Raw genomic sequence first — 25,911 nt, 5'->3', positions numbered from 1 at the left:
ACCGCGACAGAAGCTGGCGCCACATGCCGGGGGCCAATTGGGCGCCATGGCAACAGTGATATAGCCGAAGCCACTCTAATTATGCAAGCTCATTTCATGATGCACTGTTTTTTTATGATAAAAACCCACACAACTGCAATTAACCACAAACACTAGCCAAGCACACAGAACAATTTGATTGGGTGAGCAGGATCGGTGGGCGGAACTAGGCAACACTCGTCCCTCACATGCGCCCATTGCGCTTAAGGGAAATATATCCATACATTTTTCGTTTGCAGTTTTTTGAGACATATTTACGAAATAACTTTGCGATCACCTTGTTTTGAAACTATTATTCATGAAAAAAAATGAAGGTCAAAATGGGCCGAAATGAACTTAAGTAACTGTTGCACGGATACATTTAAAATGGTATATTTGTTGATATGGGACAAAGGCTCTGGAATTATTATTATTATTATTTCCTAAATTGTATCAAATCATCGAACGTCACAGAGAGAAATAAAATGCGCTGAAAATGTTGCCTTTGTCTGAGAAGCGGGTTTGGCGGTCTCTAATTTAATAGAAACTTAAATTAAGGAAAGTAGAAATTCAAGTGAGAACAGGAGAAACGTCCTATAAAAAATCCCAACCTCATAATCAATATTGCTATGTTTCTTGAAAATACTCGTTTTCAAGAAAACGCTTTTATGAAAGGGTGCATTTCAAACAATGTTTCAATTAGGGGCTTGTTTTTCCATTTTTGTTATAAACTACAATATCTAAACAATGCTTTCCATTAACACGGGCCTACAAAATAACATTTTGTATTGCAAGAACACTGAACTAATGCATGTACAATGAATACACTTTGCAAGAACTTTTTCAGCCCCTGATGTTTCCTGTGACGTGATCACATGATTCGGGTTGCCATGACGATCCCGGACGTGCACTAAACGTCATCCCTCTCTGCCCTGACGCTTACGAAAGCACTTTGTTATTTTTATTTTGCGGTGTAATACGGTGGATACTCCTGCCAACTAATGTTGATTCATCAAACCGATGTTATTCCCAGAGGCTTCATACTCACTGATAGACAGCACCTAGGCCTTTGGAATAGTTTAAAAAAACAAAAAAACTGGAAATGCATGTGAAAATTTAATTTTAAATGATGTGACGTAATGAGTTCATTGTATCAGACCCCGAGATAGGACGTCCACCCCCTTAATGACATTTTCACTTCACAGTGTGGAATAAGATGTTTCTTCGGCCGCCTTCTTGAGTTTGGCCCCAGCGAACGCACTTTTCGCCTGTCTTTTCTTTTTCTTTTTTTTTCCCGGCGGTTAAGAACGAAGCAGATGAAGCCATCGCTTTTGATCAATCAGAAGATGTTGTCATTTTGTGGCGTGCTGCCCTCTACTGTCAGAGAAAATTACCGTCAACGTTCCGTACGATCGGCGTTAAGGGCGCCACGAGCGTCACGGGAAAAGAGGCCGGAAATCCAAAATGGCCACGACTTCGGATTGGGAATAAAAATGCACGAATTAAAACGATTAAATACGTTCGCCACAAATGTAATATAACCAACAACAAAAAAAATATGCTATAACATTGCCGTTGTCACAAAAACATATGTTGCCATGAACCGGACCAGGATCAGGACCCAAACGCGTGACGTTCTCACACAAGCCTTTTATTTTACCGGAAATGGGGAGTCATGCACGTTTGGGATTGGAAGCCAGAGGCCGACAAGATCGATACCCATTGCCCGAGTTTATATTGGACAGATGGGGTCGATACCGGACAGGACGGAACAGACAGGATAGATAATGAAAGAGGTTATCGAAAATAAACAGGACAAACTAGACGGGAACGAGAACTGGAGAAAATAATAAACAGGACAGAAATGGAAACAAAACTGGAAACCGAAATTAAACAGGACAAAATAAACGGGAACAATACCGGACAGGAAATACCAACAAGAACAGGACCCAGAACCCACGTCTTGCGGGGCAGAGGTTCGTTGACGGACTGACAACAGGTGACTGACAGGACTGGGTTCAAATAGTGACAGGGAGCCAATCAGAACCCGCAGCGGTGGGTGCCAAAAAAGCGGGCACAGGTGATTCACATCGGTAGTCATGACAGTGACGCACCTTTATATCTCATAAAGGTAAAGCGATATTATTAGGGTGCGCCTTTAAGTCCGGAAATCACGGTAAATACTGCTAAACAATATACGGGCAATTCTCTGTTCGAGGCAGCATGTCAGTCTCTTACCCTGGTTTTCTTTATAAATCTGCATTATATAAAATAAAAAAATAAAATAAAAAAACACTGTAATTTATTCACTTTTAGTGAGTGCAATGATTTAACCCTAAATAAAATGCATTTCAAATATTATCTTATATTTTAGATATAAGATGATATTTTTATTTTTTATATTTAGAAGGGATGTAGGACATCAAATTATAAATCATGTTTTAATAATTTGAAAAACTACATTAAACTTAATTTCATTATGCAATTAAATGCTATGAGTTCATGTCTTTGCCATTCAGGTCAAATTCTACATGTCCCATTAGTAATAATCAACCTGTTTAGAATGTGCTCAATTTCCCCCAAAAGACTACAATTCCATAAAAGCCATTTACAGGAAGTGACATCATTCAACAGGAATTCAACTGTAGAAAACAAGGTAACTTTAACTTTGACTCTCCTTACTTTTTATCTAATTTCAAATGTGTTATACTTGTATGAGACACTGTTAAATTTCTAAATTTCTTTGTTGTGCCAAATTATTGAGAATGTTTATTGAGTACATTAAAAATAAAAAAACATTTTAGATTTAGTTATTCTGTTGAAAGTTAGCTTAACTAAGCATCGAACAGCTAAAAAGCTACAGCTAGATTAGCTTTAAAAGAATCAACCCTGTTGGGTTCTACCTGTTAAGTCTATGAACCTAATTGGTTGGAATGGGGACCTATCAGGGGGGACATTTAGTTGGGGTGTGATGATAATAATAATAACAATAATAACAATACAATAATAATAATAATAATAATAAAAATAATGATAATTGTCAGGACCAGAACAGAGACAGGACCCACGTGCGTTGCGTTTCTCACAAGTTTTATTAGAAGAAAGGGAAAGGGTTTCGCCCACGATCCGGGGATTACTGAACGCGGGAAGCAGGTCGCTCTGAATGCGATGGCGGTGTTGGGAATGGAAAAAAAAAACGGGTCAGTAGCCAGGATAGAAGCGATCGGAAACAAATCGAACGCCAGGAGAGTAGAGTAGACGTGGTCGAGATCAAAACAGGTCGTAATTCGGGACGGGAGAGCAGACGTGGTCGAGATCAAAACAGATCGTAGCGGGAGACAAGCAGGAGCAAAAAAAACGTACAGGCGAAAAAGGGCTTGCCGTGTAAAAACAGAGATTCGCAGACCGACCGACAAAAGGGGACTGACAGGACAGAGTTTAAATACTGACAGGGAGCCAATTTGCCAACAGTCTGCAGCTGGCGCCACACGGGCGGGGCCAATTGGGCGCCATGGCAACCGTGACAATAATAGTAATAATAGTAACAGTAATGATAATAGTAATCTATATTAGCTTGACCACAATGTATTTCCTCCTGTTAATGATATGAGTGTTTAAAACAACAAGAAAAAAACAAGAAACATAAGATATATGTATATATGTATCTATATATTTTTTTTGAACCGTGAAATCTTCTACTGATGTGGTAAGAGTCGATTTTGCTTTTGCTCCCGACGTATTTTGCATTTCTCTTTCTCGGAATCGGTCATGCATAGTCATGACGTTCCCTCAATCCACTCCAGCGGCTCCTTAATGACGTATTAATTACACGCCGGCACTTAGCGCTCGTGCGAGTGTGTAACGCCGAATATCGCGCCGCCTTCGCAACCTCGGGCGAAGACCATCGTTTCAGTTTACGGCCCAGCGAGCTAGCCATAAAACGAGCTAGCGGACAAACGAGCTAGCGGACCGATGCCCGTCTTGTTTGCTAAAGACCGCGGGGCGATCGTTCATAGGGTTCCTAAACCTTTTTCACGGCCCAACTCAAAATAAGGACGATTTTTCCAGTACCTTCAAAGGAAGAAATCCAGCTCCAATCAAAATATTTTTGGGTTGTTGACTTTGATGACTAAAACAAAGTCGCTATCTTGATTTTAGCAGATACTTTTTGCTATTTTGTGATGCTACTATCTTAAATCTACAATATTTGTGGGCTGCTTTAAACTGATATGAATTCTGCCATTCTGCTTCAACAATCCACGCACAGCTTGGCTACGTCTCATTTGTTTACAAACACCGAAAGGGCTCTTTACGTGCTGGGTATGAATTTAGTTCAATACGGAAGACAAAAACAAAAAGACAAAATCATTATTATTATTATTATTATTATTATTATTACGCTTAACTGAAGGTGGAAGCCAAATTGTAAATGCAATGTTCTGGTTTGCCCGCGTCCCTGCGTCCTAGACGCATCATTTTTGCTGGGGACGCATCGTCTCAAATCAACGGGACGCAATTTTTTGGACACAAAATTGTCATTATTACCCGATTGCATTTTTTTTAAACAAAGATTTACCGCAACTTTTCGTCAGGCAGATCCGGCAGATGTTGTTTTGGTCTCGCGGTTCGAGTTTTCATCTATATGTAACGGGTGTAATAATAACTTTTGTTTTATTAAAATTCCTGCTGAAATATGTGTATAGTTTTTGGAAAGTGTCCTGCAATGATGAGTCCAACAGTGCCACCTGCTGGTATGGGGTGGGGTTTGGTTTTGGCTTCTGACATTTGACCGGGAGGCGGGGTTTGTTGGCAGTATTCAGAGAGAACTGCTACTGGTAAGACACATCTTTTGGTGTTCCACAAAAGAAGTTTATTTTAAACATTATAACCCCAGCTGACAAATCTCTCAACATGCACAGTAATGTGATTGATGTTGTCAAACTGTTTGGATTTATTTTCGTTTTGTTTCTGTTTTACTAAAATATTAATTCCCCTTGTAGAGATCAAAGAGATCAAAGCCAGCAGAAAAGCTAATGCTGTGACTCATTCATTTGCAGGTAAATTGTACCCGTTTTTATACTCATTATTGTTTTTATTTCTATTTTCTCATACACATTAAAAAGGATGATGTTGGTTAAAATTCAGACCAAAGAAAAATATGTTGAATCCATTGTAAACGTTAACAATCCACTATACTTGTTAAAATGGATGTAAAAATGTATTGTGATATTCTAAAATGTATTTCATGTAAATTGAAAAGAAAGCTCTTTGATATGCTTTGTTGGGCAGTATTCAGAGAGAACTGCTACTGAGATCAAAGAGATCAAAGCCAGCAGAAAAGCTAATGTTGTGACTCATTCATTTGCAGAAACTGTAATAGTAAAAACCTCATCATCCACTCCAGCGTGAATGTGGATCTTGGGTGGGACAAATACACCGCGGTTACATATACGCCGATCTCGAGTTGTGCAGTGAAAAGTCCGTCTCTTTTTAGAGAACCGGCTTTTTCGGCTCAACTCTTTCAAGAGAGCCGGCTCTCAAATGCCTCACTTGCTTTGATGCATTATATTACGACTGATGATGTTGTATAAAGAAGTTAAGAAAAGACAGGTTTGTGGTTATCACTTTAATCAGTATATTACCAGCAATAATTTGATGCAGAAAATGAATTCATAATTTGATGATTAAAACTGAATGAATATATATATTTTATTATATTATTTGTCACAGATTTACAATTTAAACCTGGATAACACTAAATTTTGGTGACCCATAGATCTCTGTTGGGACCCATATGTTTTTGAGCATGCGAGTCCCCGGGACCCATCACATTTCACAGGTCAAATCAACACTGTAAATGGCATATTTACATTGATTTGGGACACAGGATTTGGCATTATTATCATTTCATACATTTGATTAAATTTCTTTCTCTCTCTTTTCCACCCCTTTTCTCCCACTCTCTGTCTCTTTTCCACCCCTCTTTCTCTCATTTCTTTATCTCTCTTTTTCTTTCTCTTTAATCTACTAGTCCGGCCCCCGACAGAATGTTTGTTCTATCGTGTGGCCCCCGAGTTAAAAGTTTGATTTAGACACTTCTGAGGGCCTGACGTCGGTACATTAAGGGGTTTTAAGCAGCTAGCTAACAGCTAACGTTGCGATCAAAACTCCTTTCATCGAATGATGACAATGTCTTCCGTTTTTTTAATCCAATGCGGCATGTTTTAAGCTCCTTTGTGCTCTTTATTTTATTTATTTTTTAGCCACGGACGAAAAAAAAAAACCCAGAGTCAAAGCCGGCGCATTAAAATTCAGCAGCTAATTACGTCGGCGACACCCCCAGCCTGTTGAGAAAGTGTTGTGTTTAATAGTCTCTATAAAGAAAATAGCTTTTTATCTGGCGCTCGTTTTCATTAATTCCTAATTGGGGAGCGGGGGGCGGGGGGGAATGTTATTATTTCTTAGATTAAAATAAACATCGCCCATCCCGTGTACGAAGCCATCACGCTACACGCGTGTGATAAGCACTTCATGCCTCTGTGAATAAATAAACAATTTCATCTCCACTGCCGGAATTAAGTTGCTTACAGCCTTAAGCCAAGACGTTCTCGTTTATATTTATATTTATATTCCACTCCCAAGACTTAAAAGCAAATTAACTTTCCTTTTTTTTTTTGACCCGCTTTATATGTATATCTTTAATTAGTGTCTTGTTTAGCTTAAACCCGGCGATTATCGCGCAGTCGTGACCTAATTACCGCGCTAGGGTTTTTTTGGGCGCTCGCCCCGAGGAGCTCGGCAAAGTTACCTTTAAAAAGTCGTGTAATCGCCTCGCACTTAATCCCGATAAACGTTCGCTTTAGACCGACGTCCTCTCATTACGCCGCGTTAAGTGTTTCGGCTGGGAGACGAACGAGACTAGCGCTAGCTGCCGCTGCGTCGCGTTTGCCATGGCCCGTGTGGCGCCAGCTGCGGCTACCTTTCTATTTAAGCTCAGTGCTCTCACTCTGTGGGATAGTGGGATTGTGGACACGTTCTTAAGGATGGGCTGGGCACCCGTATAATGCGGCAGGGGTAAACCAGTAAATGCTGTCGGGCCCTGCTGTTGAACAAAAGAGTGTGTTGTGTCACCCTGACCCGAGTGACATGGCCGCTTTCTGGTGTCCCGTTTCATCTGGAGGGACGAAAGCATGACCAAGTGCTTGTTTGGGTGTTTGGGCGATTGGGTTGGCCAGAGTCCCAAACATTTTGTGTGTGCTTTTTTGCTATTTTTTTTCCCTTTGATTTTATTTGTTATTGTGTGTGTTTGTCTTGCTGTCGGTCACCCCTCTTGAGGGATATGACCAAGGTAGATAGATAGATAGATAGATAGATAGCTCTCACTCTCCCTTTGTCAGTCCGTCAAGGAACCTCTGCCCCTCAAGACGTGGGTTGAGACTCTGTTTTCCTGTTGGTATTTCCAATCCGGTATTGTTCCCGTTTATTTTTGTCCTGTTTAATAACAGTTTCCAGTTTTGTTCCCGTCTATTTTTGTCCTGTATGTTATCCTCTCCAGTTTTTGTTCCCGCCTTTTTTGTCCTGGATATCCATCTATCCATCCATTATCTGCACTGCTTATCCTCAGTATGGTTGCGGGGGTGCGGGAGCTGACACCCTGAACTGGTTGCCAGCCAATCGCAGGGATCACAGGGACAGACAATTGTGTGATTGCTCAGACAGTGGAAGCTTAGAGGCAACGTTGCCGAAAGTAATACATTATATTTTTGTTACTTTTAATGCTTTTTATGTCGGGACCAGAACAGAGACAGGACCCACTTGCATGCGTTTCTCTTAGTTTTATTGGGAAGAAGGGAAAGGATAGTACACACGATCCGTAGATCGCTTGTTGCGGGGAGCAGGTTGCTCAGATGCGGAAGTGGTATTTCCGTGGCCAGCGATGGCGGTGTCGAGAGCGGAAAAAAACTGGTCAGTAGCCGGGACGAGGGAGCAAAAAATCGTGGTCGAGATAAGAAAAAGGGTCGGAGCTGGGAAACATACAGGAATCAGAACAGGAGAGAGTCAGGGTGAAAAAGCTTGCCTAGCGTAAGCTGAGGTTCGCAGACGGACTGACAAACAGTGTCAGGAAGACAGGGGTATAAAAAGTGACAGGGAGCCAATCAGGGTCTGAGGCAGTTGGCGCCAAAGGAGCGGGCGCAGGTGCCTCGCATCAGTAATCATGACATTTTATCTGGAGACATACTTGACTGGCATTCTGCTTCTACGAGTACCCCAAAACTAAAAACTTTATTAAACACTTGGCAAAACGAATAGAGGAAGAAGTGTGTGGTTTTGTTATCGAGATTCTCCGTTGCTTGTATTCTTCCTTGTGCTTTTATCAATCATGTTTAGTTGCACAACACATCTAGTGATCATTTAATGCACGCTGTCCCTTTAATAACCAACCAGGAGAACGGATTTACTATTTCCATAGGTTTCCATACCCCGCAACACGGTAATTTCAATTAAAACTAATTATGAGACGCAAAGCTTGAACTGGAACAATGATGAACTCAAAATAATAGTATTCTATTCCAGGATTTGAACTAGTTGCCTACTGCTTCCCAAGCCGATTTGGGAGAATCGATCAAATACAATTGCAAATAACTAGTACTCTATCTCCTTATAGACACTTTATGAGGGGAGTGGCTGGAAAGTGCACACCTGCGTAAACATTTGCAGCCCTCTATAATGACAGGTTTAGAAATGTAACGAAATAATCCACCAAAAAGAAAAATTTAAATCAGAATTGCACAAACAAAAGCAACAAGTTTGAATGAACCGATTCCAGTATCTAAAAAAGGTTTTGGGTCCTACCTGAAGAAGGCGATGATGGATGCGGACTGTCCTCCTGGACGCTGCCGGTCTGCGAGTGTCCCCCTCCCGCACCGCTTTCCTCGGTCACGTTGGACGATCCGGGCGTGGTTGATCTGCTAATGGATTGAGACTCGGGATCGCTAGCCGACCCGCGTCGTTCGTCCACGCCGTGCTGCTGGATCGGGTCCTCGGTGCCGCGCCGGTCTTTGCCGTGGACGCGGGAGTGGACTACCATCTGCTGGTAAGTCCGGAATACCAAACCGCAATCGGGGCACTCGGATGGTTTCTCCAGAAAGGCCGTGTTTCCCTAAAGGAGAGAGCGACGTCATTTGAAAATTAGTCTGGTTGACATTGAGCTAGCCATCCATCCATCCATTATCTGCACTGCTTATCCTCAGTAGGGTCGCGGGGGTGCTGGAGCCCATCCCAGCTGTCTTCAGGCAGTGGGCAGGGGACACCCTCAACTGGTTGCCAGCCAATCGCAGGTCACATAGAGACAGACAAGTCAGTCACTCACACCTAGGGACAATTCATCCATCCATCCATCCATTATCTGTACCGCTTATCCTCAGTAGGGTCGCGGGGGTGCTGGAGCCCATCCCAGCTATCTTCGGGCAGTGGGCAGGGGACACCCTCAACTGGTTGCCAGCCAATCGCAGGGCACATAGAGACAGACAACTCACTCACTCACACCTTGGGACAATTCATCCATCCATCCATCCATTATCTATACCGCTTATCCTCAGTAGGGTCGCGGGGGTGCTGGAGCCCATCCCAGCTATCTTCGGGCAGCGGACACCCTCAACTGGTTGCCAGCCAATCGCAGGGCACACAGGGACAGACAATTCGCTCACCCATTCACGCCAAGGGACAATTTGGACTAGCCAATTAACCTGCCATGCATGTTTTTTGGAATGTGGGAGGAAACCGGAGTGCCCGGAGGAAACCCACGCAAGCACAGGAAGAACATGCAAACTCCACACAGGGGGTTCGATCCCACGAACTCAGAACTGTGCCGCACATGCGCTAACCACTGCGTCGCCGTGCTGCCCATGACATTGAGCTAGCGGCGCTTAACTAGGCTACTTGTGGCCATCCTATGGTAATTGTGCCAATTACACAGCCAAATGCACAGGTGTCAAAAATGTGGTCCGCGGGCCAGATAAGGCCCGCCAAGGCTTTTAATCTGGCCCGCGAGACATCACAAAATGAAGCACAATAGAACAATGAGTTGAAGTTTTAAATATGGCCACTGGATGTCGCCAAAGCCAGGTGCCACTCACAAAACAACTGTAGCGGCTTCTCTCTTTTTCCTCTCATTTTATGTCTTTCTCACTTTTCACTCTCTCTATCAATTTCTCTTTTACTTTCACTCTTTCTTCCACTCTCTTCTTTCTTTCTCACCCTCTTTTTTCTTTTTATTTTTTGCGCTGTTTTTTTCCTACCTTTCACTTCCTCTTTTTTTCTCTCTCCCTCTCTCTTCAGCCATGTCTTTTTTCACTCTCTCTATTCCGCACTCTTTTTCTTTCTCTCTCTCTATCTCTCAGTATCTCACACTCACTCATTTTCCCTGTCTCTTTCTTGTTCTCTTCTCCCATTCTTTTATTTGCTTTCTCTCTCCCTTTGTCTCACTTTCTATATCTTACCCTCTTTTTTGTATCCTTCTTCCTCTCATTTTATGTCTTTCTCACACTCTCTTATTTTCTTCTCACTTTTCGCTCTCTGTTTTTTTAAATTTCTTTTTTACTTTCACTCTTTCTTTCACTCTCTTCTTTCTTTCTCGCCCTCTCTTTTTCTTTTTCTTTTTTGCGCTGTTTTTTTCCTCACTTTCACTTCCTCTTATTTTCTCTCTCTTCAGCCATTTCTTTTTTCACTTTCTTTCTTCCGCACTCCTCTTCTTTCTTTTTCTCTCTCTCTCTCTCTCTCTCTCTCTCTCTCTCTCTCTTTCTCTCTCTCTCTTTCTCTCTCTCTCAGTATCTCACACTCGCTCATTTTCCCTGTCTCTTTCTCCTTCTCTTCTCCCATTCTTTTATTTGCTTTCTCTCTCCCTTTGTCTCGCTTTCTCCCTTTCTATATCTTACTCTCTTTTTTTTGCATCCTTCTTTCTCTTTTTTATCCCTTTCTATATTGTGCTCTATTTATTTCGCTCTCCCTTTCATTTGTTTCTCTTTACTTCTCTCTTTTTTTTCCCTTTCTCTCTTTTTCACCCTCTTTCTTTCGCTATACTGTAATCCACTAGTCCGGCCCCCGAGAGATTTTTTTTCTATCAATCCAGCCTACTAAATGAAAATAATGAAATCGTAATATTACAGAGACCCCTCACTATTTCGCGCTTCGGTTATCGCTGGTTCACTGCTTGGCAGATCTTGAATTTAATTGTCTTTATTCGTGGCCGACCGATTATCGTTTGGGCCAATATTTAGGGATTTGATGGACATGGGTATCAGGTTTTTTATTCATTCGACCAGCCGATTAAGTATATTCCAAGCTAGATTATTTAGCCGACAGATGGAAAGCTGGCTCGTTGCGGTCATAGACTTTTTGGAGAACTTTGCATGGCACCTATCTTCCCTCATTTTGATATTTTGTGTTTTTCCTTGTCCGCATGTTGGTTTAAGATCAGGGGATGGTGTCATTGTAACCTGTGCAGTCCTTGAGATATTTCATTTTTAAAGGCCAGACAAATAAATGGGACTTGAACTGAAACACATAGTTTGAACCGGTACGTAATTCTTTTTCCTGTGTATATTTGTAAAAGAAAATTCGGGAATTGTCTATACCTTCATGCTCGGGAGACCGTAGTCCATGTTGGACAGCCCGCCGGGATGCTCGGCACTGACGTGGTGCGGCATCAGCTCAAAGTTCCGAACTTCGTCTTTGATGGACATCAAGGTCTGCTTTTTGGCGCTATCGGCGGACGCCATTAGCGCAAAGTCTTGTTTTTCCTTTGAGAAGGACGCCCCGGCACCCGCCAGCTCCTCTTCCGGTGCGCTGGTGTGGAGCGGCTTTTGCTCCTTGGGCATGAAGGCACAGTCCATAGCCATGCCGCGAGCCATGATCTGCCACGCTTGGTAGCTGTTGAGTGAGTCCATCTCCGCTACCTTAGCAGCGGCCTGCAGGCGCTCCATGCAGCTGGATTTTAAAGGCGGGACCAGGTTTAGGCAGCCCAGCAATGAGCGCTTATCATTTTCAGCTAGGCCGTGTCCGATTCCCGCCGCCATGGGTCCCAGGAGCTTGCTGAGCATTTCCTTCTCCTTCATGGCGATGCCTGCCTTGGCTAGCATTTGGTGTTGCTCATTCAGACCTTGTTTATCCGGGGTGAGGAACCCCCCCTGCAGGCAGGAGATGTACCGGGAGTAGAGGTTGGCGTGGGCTTCCTGTGCCAGGCTGCTGTTGACGGACGCCAAGTCCTGCTCGCTAGGTTGCGGCGGTTTGCTTTTGATAGCGAGCTTGTTGAGGTGGACCTTCATGTGGTTCTTTAGGAACCAGGGTTCCTTGAAGCGGCGGCCGCAAATCTGGCAACAGTGCTCAAAAGAGTCTTTGTGTTTACGCATGTGGCCCTTTAAGAACCAAGCCTGGCTGAAAACCTGACCGCATACGTCGCAACGGAACTCGGTGGCCGCTTGAACGCCTCCGGGTCCGCCGCCCCCTCCGCCCTGCGTGTTTTCGGCGGTGATGTGGGCTTTCTCCACGTGGCTGATGAGTTCTTCTTCATGGGCAGCGGCAAACTCGCACAAGGTGCATTTGTAGGGTTTGTGTAAGATGCGGATGTGGCGGTCCAGTTCTTCGCGTTTTTTGAACTTGCCTTTGCAGAAGGTGCAACGGAACCCCGCCGCCGGATTCAGGGACTGTTCCTCCGGGGTTCCGGTCGGTTTAGGCGAGGATGACGGTTGGGATGCCGATTCCGGAGCGGCGATCCCCGGCGGAGGCGGTAGGCCGCAAGCTGAGGCCAACTGCTGCTGCAGGGCGTTGGGGCCACTGTTGAGACCTGGGTGGGCTTCCCGGACACCGGCTTGGGGTAGCCCTCGCATATGCTTATCCCTCAAAATGGCTCGCTCTTCCAGTTCATGCAGAAGCCGGTTTTCCTCGCGGACTCTACCGCGGCCTTTACCGAGGTTGCCCAGTTTATGGGTACGGAGGTGGATCTTCAGGTTGCCCTTCTGTGCTGCCCGATGGTCGCAGTAGGGACACTTGAAGGGTTTCTCGCCCGTGTGGGTGCGCATATGCAGCGACAGAATACTGTTAAATCGGAATCTCTTGCCGCAAAGCGGGCACGGGTATTTCCTGTTCTTGCGGGCGTCGTCTTCGATGTCGTTCATCTGGGACATGATGCCCAGATTCTGCCCGTTTAGGAACTGCTGCAGGTCCACGCGACCGTTCAAACCGCTAAGCGCGCCCGCGTCCATGTCGCGGTTGAGATGGTTTGCCAGCAGCGCCATCTGGCTGCTGATTGGTTGGCTGGCCAGAGCGGCGTGGTGGCTTTTTTCGTCCAACGGCGCAGCCGCTTTCTCTTCGGGGGTCTGATGGGGGCGGTGCATGTCGGGGAAGGCGTGGCCTAACTGGGCGGTGAGCTGGTGGAGCTTTTGGCTAATTGGGTAGCGCCCGTTTAGCACGGCGTTGCTCAGGTGGGCTTCCGTGTCGGGCACTGCTGACGACATGCCGAGGCACAAACTGGAGTCCTCCATTCTGAAACAACAACAACAAAATATGCTTTTCAGGACATTTTAGAAAATTTTATTGGGTTATTTGGCACTTGTTTGCTCCACCAGCTCCTTGTTATTTCGCTCTTTTTGTGATTTATTGTTTTAATTGTCTGCTTCTATCCTCTGTGTTTTTCATCCTGTTTGACAACTACACTTTGGATTACTTTCTATCCTATCGTTATGGGTTTTAACGCACAAAAATACATTTATTCGAGGAATCAACACCTTGCCCTGAAGAACTCTCGTGCTGGCATGATGAGGGGGCCCTAACGTGGATGCAGAGCCGGAGCTAAGGCTAAGCGGCTAGCGGCGTATGCTGTGTTTTACGGAAACGTGGCTCACGTCTAGCATCCCGGACGCTAACGTGGCGCTACCCGGAGATACCCGGAGATACCCAGAGCTACCCGGCTTCAGCGCTGTTAGAACAGACAGAGACACAAAAGCCTGCGGGAAGCAGAGAGGAGGCGGACTCGCTATCTACGTGTATTCCACATAGGAAGTACTGACTATTTAATATTTTGTTATTTTAATGTTTTTATCCAAAACGTATTAGCTAATTACCATACATTTCTATCCCCACTATATGGCATTCCGCCTCACAAGCCCTGTCTCAGAACAGATCATGTCAAATCCAGGGGTTTTCCTCCCATGGAAATATCTTCCTTGAACTGGTCTCATACTGGTCAGGTGTACCTAATAAAGTGTCCAAGGGATTGCAGACAGTTTCCTAAAGAGGACAGCGTCGCCATTTGGGCCCTAATAATTAGTCTGGTCGACAACGAACTAGCTTAATTAGGCCACTTATGGCCGTCCAATCAGAATTGCACCAATTACGCGGCCTAATGGAAGGCAGCGATGCCATTGTCGGACCACAATTAGAACGCTGGCGGTAAATAGTGCTTTAAAACCACAATGGCACCCCAACTCGCTATATCTGTTTTGCTTTTTAAGTCATTTAGTCAAGAAAAGTGTGTGTGAATGCTGAGACAATGCTGAATGGAAATACTGAGATTGACCGTTCGAATGTCAAACACTTATCGGGCTGGCTGAATATCAGTATTTGGGAGTTTGATAGATATGGGTGTCTGTATTTTTATTTATTCAACAGGCCGATTATTTATGCTCAGATACAGCCAAGCCGTTCTCTCCCTCTCCCTTCTGTCTTACACGCTACCCACCCTGTGCCTTCTGATTGGCTAAGCGACCAGGGGATGCAACGACTGAAGCAGGAAGAATAACTTCAGAGCAGAGGTAACAACGGCAGCTTTGCTAACTCCTGAGTCGCTACATACCTGCGATTCAAGACCGCTGATAATATTGAGATTTATAAACGGCCGTGCTGTGGTAGAATAGAGGGCTCCGAGCTCTGTGCTAAAAATAGTAACACGGCTTCGTTTTTAGCACAGAGCTCGGAGCCCTCTATAGAATAGAATAGAATATACCTTTATTGTCATTTTTACAATATGGGTTGAATATATTGTGACAACGAAATTGGACGTGGCACTCCAGTACCACATTTTACAGTGAGGATAAAGAAAACAAACAAAAAAAGGAACAAAGAAAAGAGTGTGTGTGTGATTAAAAGATCGCGTAAAAAGTGTCGTTATCTTGTTTTAGGGAAGCGCGTTCAGGTGGAGACTGATATATTAGCTCTTATCATAACATCAGTTCGTTAAGCGTATGTGTTTGTGTGAGTGATTATTTGTTTATAATTAATTTACTGTAAAAAAATACAGGGTACTATTTAAGTTTTTATGCACCTTTTTATGAGCTGCTGCTAAGCCTAATTTTATTTACTGCACTTTTGGTATTTGGGTAAAGTGAAATATTTCTCTTTGAATTTATAACAAATATCTGCTCAGGCAATTGGTATCGATCTCGTCGGTCTCTGGCTTCCTGTCTTTCCACGCCAGACTGCTGCCTAACGTGCATGACTCCTCATTTCCCGTAAACGGCTTGTGTGAGAACGTCACGCGTTTGGGTCCTGATTCTGTTCCGGTTCTTGACAGATTAAGCAAAATATAGAGTTTAAACCAGTTCAAAATTTTAGTGTATTTTGGGAAGAGAATCAAAACAAACCTTTCCCTTATTTTTTTTGTTTTGTTTGTTTCAGAAAATGTGCGTAAATTCTGGAAAATGCAGGATACAAATGAAGTCAAAAATACTGAGATTAGGCGAAATATGTCGTTAAAACCGTTTTGAACGTTTCTGTATATTTCTGGGAAGAGATCCAAAAGAAACTTAACAGTATTTTTTGGGCTGTTTTTATGTTTAGAAATGTGAATGCTGTGAAAATATTGAATCAAAATCATGTTGAAAATGCAGAAATTGCATAGTTTGAACACGTTCGTGTCAGGACCAGAATGGACACAGGACCCAATTGCGTTACATTTCTCAAAAGTTTTATTGAAGGAAAGAGGAAGGGCCGCGCCCACGATCCGGTATTCGCTAGGCGCAGGAAACAAGTCGCTCTGAACGCGGAAGTGAATCTTCCGTGGCGAGCGATGGCAGTGTTGGGAACGCAACAACGTGTCAGTAACCGGCCCAGGAGAGCAAAAACATGGTCGGGGTCGGAAGCGAGTCATAAGCCAGGAAAGGAGATAGTAGATGTGGTCAGGATCAAAAACGGGTCAAAGCCGGGGGACAGACAGGAGCAATGTTCCCTGTAATTTTCCTTACGGGTCTGAGCGTTCACACAAAGTCGGTGAGCAGCGCTTGAAACAACAGTGAGCAACAATAATCCCATGTGTGGCGAGATAATTCATTATCAAACATGTCCAACACTTGACATCAAGTTACATTTTGCTGAGTTTCCGGCAATGCAAAATTATTTTTCTCTTTTGAATGAATCGACTCATGTACTATTGCAAAGGTTGTACGGCCTACAAACATCGTTTGTTCTTACAATTCTTTCACAAGATATCGATTTCTTTTTATTTCCTGACATATTTTGTCGCATAATATTAAGATTTTGGGGGCTTATTGAGTCGGTTGCACGATACACAACTCTATTTGATCACATTTTTTAGTGGAAGTACAATGTTGCATACACAATGCATACACAAACTTTTTCTTCTTTTGTCCGTGTTTTTTTTCTACTTTTTAAAAAATTCTTTTAAAAAAAAATTTCATTGTGTTTATTTTTTCCGAGCTGTTACTTTTTTTCTTTTTGTTCTCTATTTACTTTTTTCCAACTTTTCTTTCTTTTCTTTTTTTTGGCTTTTTTCTAAATGTTCCTTCTTTTTCTCACCTTTTTACTAGTTTTTAATTTTGGTATTTTTTTTCTTTTTTGTCCTATTCCCCACATTAAGTCATTTTGTGCATAATTTTACATAATATTTGGTCATGTTGGGATTAAAGAGGCAAAAACAACCCGAAGAGCCGTTTAGGACCCAAAAGAGCCGGTTCCTTTTAGTGAGCCGAGCCGAAGAAGCCGGTTCCCCGACAAACTCTACTAACTACTCAACTTCGTTCTCCTTCGACTCGACTTCAAAATACCGCATTTAGGACACAACGTCAGGGGAACCCGTGAATTTTTACCCTCATGCACTGTAACTTTGACTTGAGTCGCTTCTTAATTAGTAATTTTGAGCCCTCATTTTTGTGCGCTGGCAAGATTTTCCCGTGCGCTGAGAATGTGCGAGCAGTGCGCAATTGCGCAGGCGCGCAGCTTAGAGGGAACACTGGACAGGAGCAAAAAAACAGGTGGGAGTCACGGTCGAAGAAAGGCTTGCCTACTGTTAACTGAGGTTCTCAGACGGACTGACAAAAGGGGACAGGTAAGAGTGGGTTTAAATAGGGACAGGGAGCCAATCAGAGTCCGAGGCAGGAGCGGGAACGGGTGATTCACATCAGTAATCAAGACAGTTCGGAAATTACGTTTTGTGTTTCTAGGTCAAACATTTGAAACGTTTCCCTTTATTTTTCAGAAAGTTTGCGTTGAAAATACTGAGATTAATCTTCTGAAAGGGAACGTAAATACTGTGGATCCTGATTTAAAACTCCACCGAAAACACCGAGATTAAACAGAATACATAGTTCCAAGCGATCCCGAAATTGGCGATGGAGAATCCACCTCAAACATATTTGTTGACGCGGTAAAAAAACAAAGCCTTCAACGCAGGTCCATCTGCGCTCCAGATGGAAAGGTTTTAAAGACGCTCTCGGTTGCGAGCCTTCACCGTCTTCCTCCTGCTGCCGACGGGGTCAAAGCCGCCCGACAATAAGCGGACTTTTTGCTTTGCTCGACAAAATATTCTATAATGTCTCATTAAGCTGATTAGCCGTGCTGCCTGGTAACAGCCCGCAAAAAAAAACACAAAGAAATGGGCGGCGGCCAAAAGGAGGAGGCGGGGCCTAAATTGTGTCGATGCTCATTTGTTCCGATAGAATAATTAAGGGGAAAGGTTGGCTATACTGAATAAAGGTAAAGCATATTTGTTTAATCATCAATCAATAACACATGTTATCAAACTAGATATAATATGCATGCAAATAACAATACAGTAAGAGGAATGCAGCATAAACTCAGGGTTGGGTAAGGGGGGGGGGGGGGGGGGGGGGGGGGGGCAGTAGCTCAGGAGGTAGAGGGCTCGTCTTGGGATCAAGGGATCCCAGTTTGAATCCCGGCCTGTCCGTGTTACATGTCGAAGTGTCCTTGGGTAAGACACTGAACCCCTAATACCCCCAATGAGCAGGTTAGCGTCTTACATGGCTGCAATACAAGGCCGCTATTGGGAAATGTGGAGCACACTGTAAAGCGTTTTGGGAAGTCATTGACTTGAAAAGCGCTATATAAATGCAGATAATTTCATTTCATTTCAATGACTTTCGGAAGACTCCAATACCAAATATGCTAATAAAAGACAAAATAAACTAAATATGGATAAAATGACTCAATTTTGTGCAGGCTTGGGGAGTAACGGAATACACGGAACGGCAAAAATGATGTCGGCATGCCGTTTGGATTTCTTTTCATTTTGTTTCTGTCGCATTTGATGTTAGTTTTGCCGGAGATCAAAGAGATCAAAGCCAGGAGAGAAAGCTTACCACGTGTTGTGAGTCAGAATTTTATTCATATTTCGTTTCTTTTGTCTTTTACTAGCATATTTGGAGTAATCCAAAAGTAATTGAAAGTAATCCAGTTAAAGTAACCCTACGCAACCCTGCATAAACTAAAAATGTTAAATGAAAACACAAAGGAAACCGATTGTGAAATAAACTGAACTGAGACCAATGTGTTCAAAAAGTACATGGATATATGTATATAAAGTATATAATACTGATTTCAAGTCAAGTCATGTTTATTGGTGACGCCCTTAATCGCGAGGAGTCTCAAAGGGCTGCACAAACCGCAGACTATTGCGAACTACAGACTGCTATGACACCATTCCCTGATCTAAAACCTGCATGACAGTAAGGAAAAACTCAAAAACCTCAAGTCATGTTTATTTATGACGCCCTTAATCTCAAGGAGTCTCAAAGGGCTGCACAGACCACAGAATATTGTAAACCACAGACTATTATGACACCACAAGTGTGAGTAATATTACTTAAAATCCTTTCTTATAAAATCGGAGTACATGACAAGAATAATGTTTTGGTTATGAAGGACACAGGATCAAAATAGGGTCCTGCTTTTTTCTGTTCAGCCATTTTGTTCTATCTGTTCTTTCAATTGTTTATCAAAGCTCTCGATTTTCAACTTATTTTAGCTCTGTATATGGGTGGAAAACATATGTTGGCCAAGAGAGCCACCAGGCTGTACTTGCCCAAGACACACCACAGGAAGTGGTGTCATTATGACTTATGTGGTTAAGGCATCCATCCATCCAACCAACCAACCAACCAACCAACCAACCAACCAACCAACCAACCAACCAACCAACCAACCAACCAACCAACCAAACCAAACCAAACCAAACCAAACCAAACCAAACCAAACCAAACCAAACCACCCACCCACCAACCAAACCAAACCACCAAACCCACCGACCAAACCAAACCAAACCAAACCACCAACTAACCAAACCAAACCACCTGCCCGACCACCCGACCAACCATCCAAACAACCAACCAAACCGAACCACCCACCAACCAACCAAACCAAACCACCAACCCACCCACCAAACCAAACCACCAACTAAACAAACCAAACCACCTGCCCAACCACCCGACCAACCAACCCAACCAAACACCACCCACCAAACCAAACCAACCCACCAAACCAAATGAAACCACCCACCCAACCAACAAACCAAACCAAACCACCAACTAACCAAACCAAACCAAACCACCTGCCCGACCACCTGACCAACCAACCAACCAACCCAACCAAACCAAACCGAAACACCCACCAACCAACCAAACCAAACCACCAACCCACCCACCAAACCAAACCAAACCAAACCAAACCAAAACCACCAACTAACCAAACCAAATCACCAACTAACCAAACCACCTACCCGACCACCTGACCAACCAACCAAACCAAACCACCAATCCACCCACCAAACCAAACCACCAACTAACCAAACCAAACCACCTGCCCGACCACCCGACCAACCAACCAACCAACCAACCCAACCAAACCAAACCGAACCACCCACCAACCAAACCAAACCACCAACCCACCCACCAAACCAAACCAAACCAAACCAAACCAAACCAAACCACCAACTAACCAAACCAAACTAAACCACCTGCCCGACCACCCGACCAACCAACCCAACCAAACACCACCCACCAAACCAAACTAAACCAACCCACTAAACCAAACCAAACCAAACCAAACCACCCACCCAACCAACTAACCCACCAACCAAATAACCCACCAACCCAACAACCCACCAACCCAACAACCGACCATATGACTGTAAGCAACATTTCTTAAAGCAAGGTTGTTGTTGTAATTGTTTTATAAATTAGAAAAACAAGGCCTCAAAAAGATAAAGCCGCTACTAGTTTTCTTTTTTCTACGGCCTCAAAGTTTGAGGTCACCGTCGAATCTTCATATTTGGAAACTGTTTATTTCCGTATGAATTTATAACGAGGCGTTCTAATAGCACCCCCCCTCCACTATGGCTTTCAATAATTGATACGCTTACAATTAAGAGTGAAGCACACACAAATCCCTCATGCATTTCTGATGCCTGCTAATATTGATAAGAGAGAATTGAACCCAGAGACGCAAAATAAAGGACGGGAACTCTTTTAAAATAGTTTTTTTTTTTCGTCACGACAGTTCCGCCAAAAAAGAAAGCGTTTTTTTTCGGCTACAACTAAAACCATTTCGGGGTTCTTCCTTTATTCCAGTGCTGTATTCCAGTCACGCTCCCCCTCAGAAGAAGAAATCCTCCCTTTGAATCTATGGTATCTATCGTATCTATGGTTCATACTCAATGTTTAAACTCTGTGCTATATAACAATGAGAGTGCCACTGCTCCCTAGTGTAGTGGAGGTGCAATTACACTTGATTATTAAAAAAAAAAAAAGAGGTCAAACCTTGACGGGGCCCCGCCCCTCTTATTGAGAACCACGGATTTATTCCAACTCAACTCAAAACACAGTTTTATGAGTAGAATAAAAATGAAATTTGATTAATTTTGGGGTGAAATGGGCGATCTGAGGACAAATCGGCACGAGCACCTGGACCTGATGCATGTTATCTACATAAAAGATGAACAAACTGCAGCCCGTGGGCCACATGCGGCCCTCAGGCTTTTCCATGCGGCCAGCCAAAATAAAATGGTATAAAATATAATGACAATATATATAATAGTAAAGAAAGTATTACTAATAGTAAACTGTTTTTTCGGTGCCTAATATGTCCCCATAATTTCTTTGTTTGTATACAATGAAAATACTAGTACAGAAATACTACATAATATTAGAAAATTACTACAAAAATAGATATCAAATTGAGTACAATAGAAACGTACTACTGCAGAAATAGTACAAAAGTACTAATTTTGTGCTAGAAAACAGGGACCTAATATATTAATTTTCTTTCTTTCTTAAAAAAAAGTATAGAAATTCTAGAAAATATTACCACCACATGACTACAATACAGAACTAATATAAAAATACAGCTTCATAAATATTACGACATGAATACTACAAAGATACTTCCATAGAAATATTACGACAAAAATTATACAAAAATAAAACAACAGTAATACCACAAAATACTACAGCTATACCACATAAAATTGTTCTATGGAAATACTACAAAAATACTACTGTAGAAATACTACAAAATACTTCAAAATACGAGTACAATCATACTATCTAAATGATACAGAAATATTACAAAAATGCAATTAAAGTTATACAAAAAAATACCACAGATCTACTACAAAGATTTTACTATGGGAATACCACAAAAATACAACTGTGGAATACTACCAAAAATACTACAATACTACTACAGATGTACTACAAAGATTCAACTGTGGAAATACCACCAAACTACAACTGTGAAATACTAGCAAACATACTACAAAAATACTACAGATGTACTACAAAGATTCAACTGTGGAAATACCATAAAATTACAACTGTGCAATACTCCAAAAAAACAACAAAAAAACTACATATTTACGACAAAGATTCTACTACAGAAATTGCACAAAAATACAACTGTGAAATACTACAAAAATCCTACATATATACTAGAAAGATTCTCCCACGGAAATAGCACAAAAATACAACCGTGGAATACTCCAAAAATACTCCAAAAAAACTCCAAAAATAATATATACATATATACTACAAAAATACTACAAAATACTACATGTGTACTACAAAAATACTACAGATATACCACTACGAGCTATAGCACAAAAATACAAAAATACAACTTTGAAATACTACCAAAACATACTACAAAAATACTACAAATGTACAACAAAGATTCTACTATGAAAATACCACAAAAATACAACTGTGGAATACTTCCAAACATACTACAAAAATACTACAGATGTACTACAAAGATTCAACTGTGGAAATACCATAAAATTACAACTGTGCAATACTCCAAAAAAACAACAAAAAAACTACATATTTACGACAAAGATTCTACTACAGAAATTGCACAAAAATACAACTGTGAAATACTACAAAAATCCTACATATATACTAGAAAGATTCTCCCACGGAAATAGCACAAAAATACAACCGTGGAATACTCCAAAAATACTCCAAAAAAACTCCAAAAATAATATATACATATATACTACAAAAATACTACAAAATACTACATGTGTACTACAAAAATACTACAGATATACCACTACGAGCTATAGCACAAAAATACAAAAATACAACTTTGAAATACTACCAAAACATACTACAAAAATACTACAAATGTACAACAAAGATTCTACTATGAAAATACCACAAAAATACAACTGTGGAATACTTCCAAACATACTACAAAAATACTACAGATGTACTACAAAGATTCAACAGTGAAAATACCATAAAATTACAACCGTGCAATACTCCAAAAATACAACAAAAATACTACATATATACGACAAATATTCTACTACGGAAATAGCACAAAAAAAAAAAAGTGAAATACTACAAAAATCATACTTATATACCAGAAAGATTCTCCCACGGAAATAGCGCAAAAATACAACCATGAAATACTCCAAAAATACTGCAAAAATAATATATACATATATACTACAAAAATATTGCAAAATACTACATATGTACTACAAAAATACTACAGATATACCACTACACCTATAGCACAAAAATACAAATTTGAAATACTACCAAACATACTACAAAAATACTACAAATGTACAACAAAAATTCTACTATGAAAATACCACAAAAATACAACTGTGGAATACTACCAAACATACTACAAAAATACTACAGATGTACTACAAAGATTCAACTGTGGAAATACCATAAAATTAAAACTGTGCAATACTCCAAAAATACAACAAAAATACTACATATATACGACAAATATTTTACTACGGAAATAGCACAAAAAACAACTGTGAAATACTACAAAAATCATACTTATATACCAGAAAGATTCTCCCACGGAAATAGCGCAAAAATACAACGGTGAAATACTCCAAAAATACTCCCAAAATAATCTATACATATATACTACAAAGATACTACATATCTACTACAAAATACTACAAAAATACTACAGATATACCACTACGGCTATAGCACAAAAATTCAACTTTGAAATACTACCAAACATACTACAAAAAATACTACAAATGTACAACAAAGATTCTACTATGGAAATAGCACAAAAATTCAACCGTGAAATACTCCCAAAATACTCCAAAAATAATCTATACATATATACTACAAAGATACTACATATGTACTACAAAATACTACAAAAATACTACAGATATACCACTACGGCTATAGCACAAAAATTCAACTTTGAAATACTACCAAACATACTACAAAAATACTACAAATGTACGACAAAGATTCTACTATGGAAATACCACAAATATACAACTGTGAAATACTACTAAAATGTTACAAAAATAAAAGAACTGTAATATTACAGATAAAACAAAAAAATCTACCATAGAAATACTATAAAAAATACTACTACAGAAATACTACGATGCAGTGCCAGGAATCAAATTGACTGAACCATTTTTTGCTAGTGGCTTATTTCCGACTTTGAGTATTTCTCATTTGTATTCTGTTGTACTTTATCTAATGTCCCATTTAAGCTTTTCCTGTACTTTATTCAGGGAAAGAAACTTGCTCTACTATTTGGGGGTGCTAGGGCACTCCGCAAAACGGGCTAGCTACGCCCATGGCCCACAGCACAGTCATTTTCAACCACAGAAGGACTCTAAACACGAGACGTGTCTTTTAGAGGACGTCCGCATATTGAATTGAGTGCCAGAGACGGGAAAAAGAGGGACGGAGGAGGGGGGGTGTCACATAAGAAACGTCCTTTTTAATCAGGAAGAAAAATATAAAATGAGTCGGGAGCAAGACGCGCATATGAATGCCGGCGATTTGCATACGCTCGTCAGGAGCCGGCCGATCGGTGGCTTGATTTCTTTGGGCCGCCATTGTCTATGTGGCTTTTGTTGCGGGCGGCAGATAAAGGCGGGCGTCCAATCGGAGAGAAAGGGCACGGCTGCTATCTGCTCGAATGAGCGACGCCTCCTCGGCCTACTTGAAATCGCAGATGCCGAATGACCACGTTTTATTTTCTTAGGGTTGTTTTTTTTTTTTTTTTTCTCCCGGAGAGCGCCCGCCCCAAACTTTCGGTCACTAGTAGGAAGAAGGCGAGAGAATTCTGGTCGTGTGGTATGTTGAAGACTTAAGGCACTCATCAACACGTCCCAAGAAATAATGGTCTGCTCTCTGCCCAGTCTGGAGGCAGAACCGAGAAAATGATGGCAGACTTTCACACTGCCGTGGCATGGTGGGTGCTCTACTGACCCCAGAAACTCAATCCAAGAGTATGTGTTTACCACATTTTCAATTAACCGACACCAAACCTTGCATAAAGAGAGAGTCATCAGCACAGCCCAGAAAATCATGGGTTGTTTTCTGCCCACCCTGAAGGACATTGCCAACAGTCTGGGGACAGAGCTTACAACATCATAAAGCTGAAACTCAATCCAAGAGGATGTGTTCACCACATTTTCAATTATGCAAAACCAAACTTTACATAGGGTCATCAACAAGTCACAATAAATCATGGTCTGCTCTCTACCCAGTCTGGAGGCAGGACCGAGAAATTGATTGCAGACTCCGTGGCATGTTGGGTGCACTCCAGCTGACAGAAAAACCTAACAGCGTCATCAACATGGCCCAGAAAATCATGGGTTGTTCCCTGCCCTCTCTGAAGGACATTGCCAACATTCCAGAGGCAGACCCTACAACATTATAAAGGACTCGACTGACCCCAGAAACTCAATGCAAGAGTATGTGTTCACCACATTCTCAATTAACAAAAAAACAAACCTTGCAAGGAGTTATCAGCACAGCCCAGAATATCATGGGTTGTTTTCTGCCCACTCTGAAGGACATTGCCATCAGTCTGGAGGCAGACCCTACAACATTATAAAGGACTTGACTGACCCCAGAAACTCAATTCAAGAGTATGTGTTCACCACATTTTCAATTAACTGACACCAAACCTTGCATAGAGTCATCATTACAGCCCAGAAAATCATGGGTTGTTTTCTGCCCACTCTGAAGGACATTGCCAACACTCTGGAGACAGAGCTTACAACATTATAAAGGACTCTACTGACAGCAGAAACTCAATCCAAGAGTATGTGTTTACCACATTTTCAAT

General features: G+C 41.8%; 1 protein-coding gene across 2 annotated transcripts in view; it reads right to left on the bottom strand.

Annotated features, from left to right (window-relative positions):
• znf536 (zinc finger protein 536) overlaps positions 1-25,911 on the bottom strand; it is a 391,766-nt gene that overhangs the window by 182,888 nt on the left and 182,967 nt on the right. For both annotated transcript variants that reach the window (XM_088333467.1, XM_088333466.1), the window contains exons 5-6: positions 11,652-13,557; positions 8,872-9,178 (exon numbers count right to left, since the gene is read on the bottom strand). In XM_088333467.1, coding sequence (XP_088189593.1) covers positions 8,872-9,178; positions 11,652-13,556 — 2,212 coding nt within the window. In that variant the 5' untranslated portion in view covers position 13,557. The remainder of the gene's footprint in view (positions 1-8,871; positions 9,179-11,651; positions 13,558-25,911) is intronic.

The sequence above is a fragment of the Urocampus carinirostris genome, chromosome 4 (genome assembly GCF_059441175.1).
Source record: "Urocampus carinirostris isolate Australia breed hairy pipefish chromosome 4, RoL_Ucar_1.0, whole genome shotgun sequence".
NCBI lineage: Eukaryota > Metazoa > Chordata > Actinopteri > Syngnathiformes > Syngnathidae > Urocampus > Urocampus carinirostris.
This window is presented reverse-complemented; position numbering and strand designations above follow the sequence as displayed.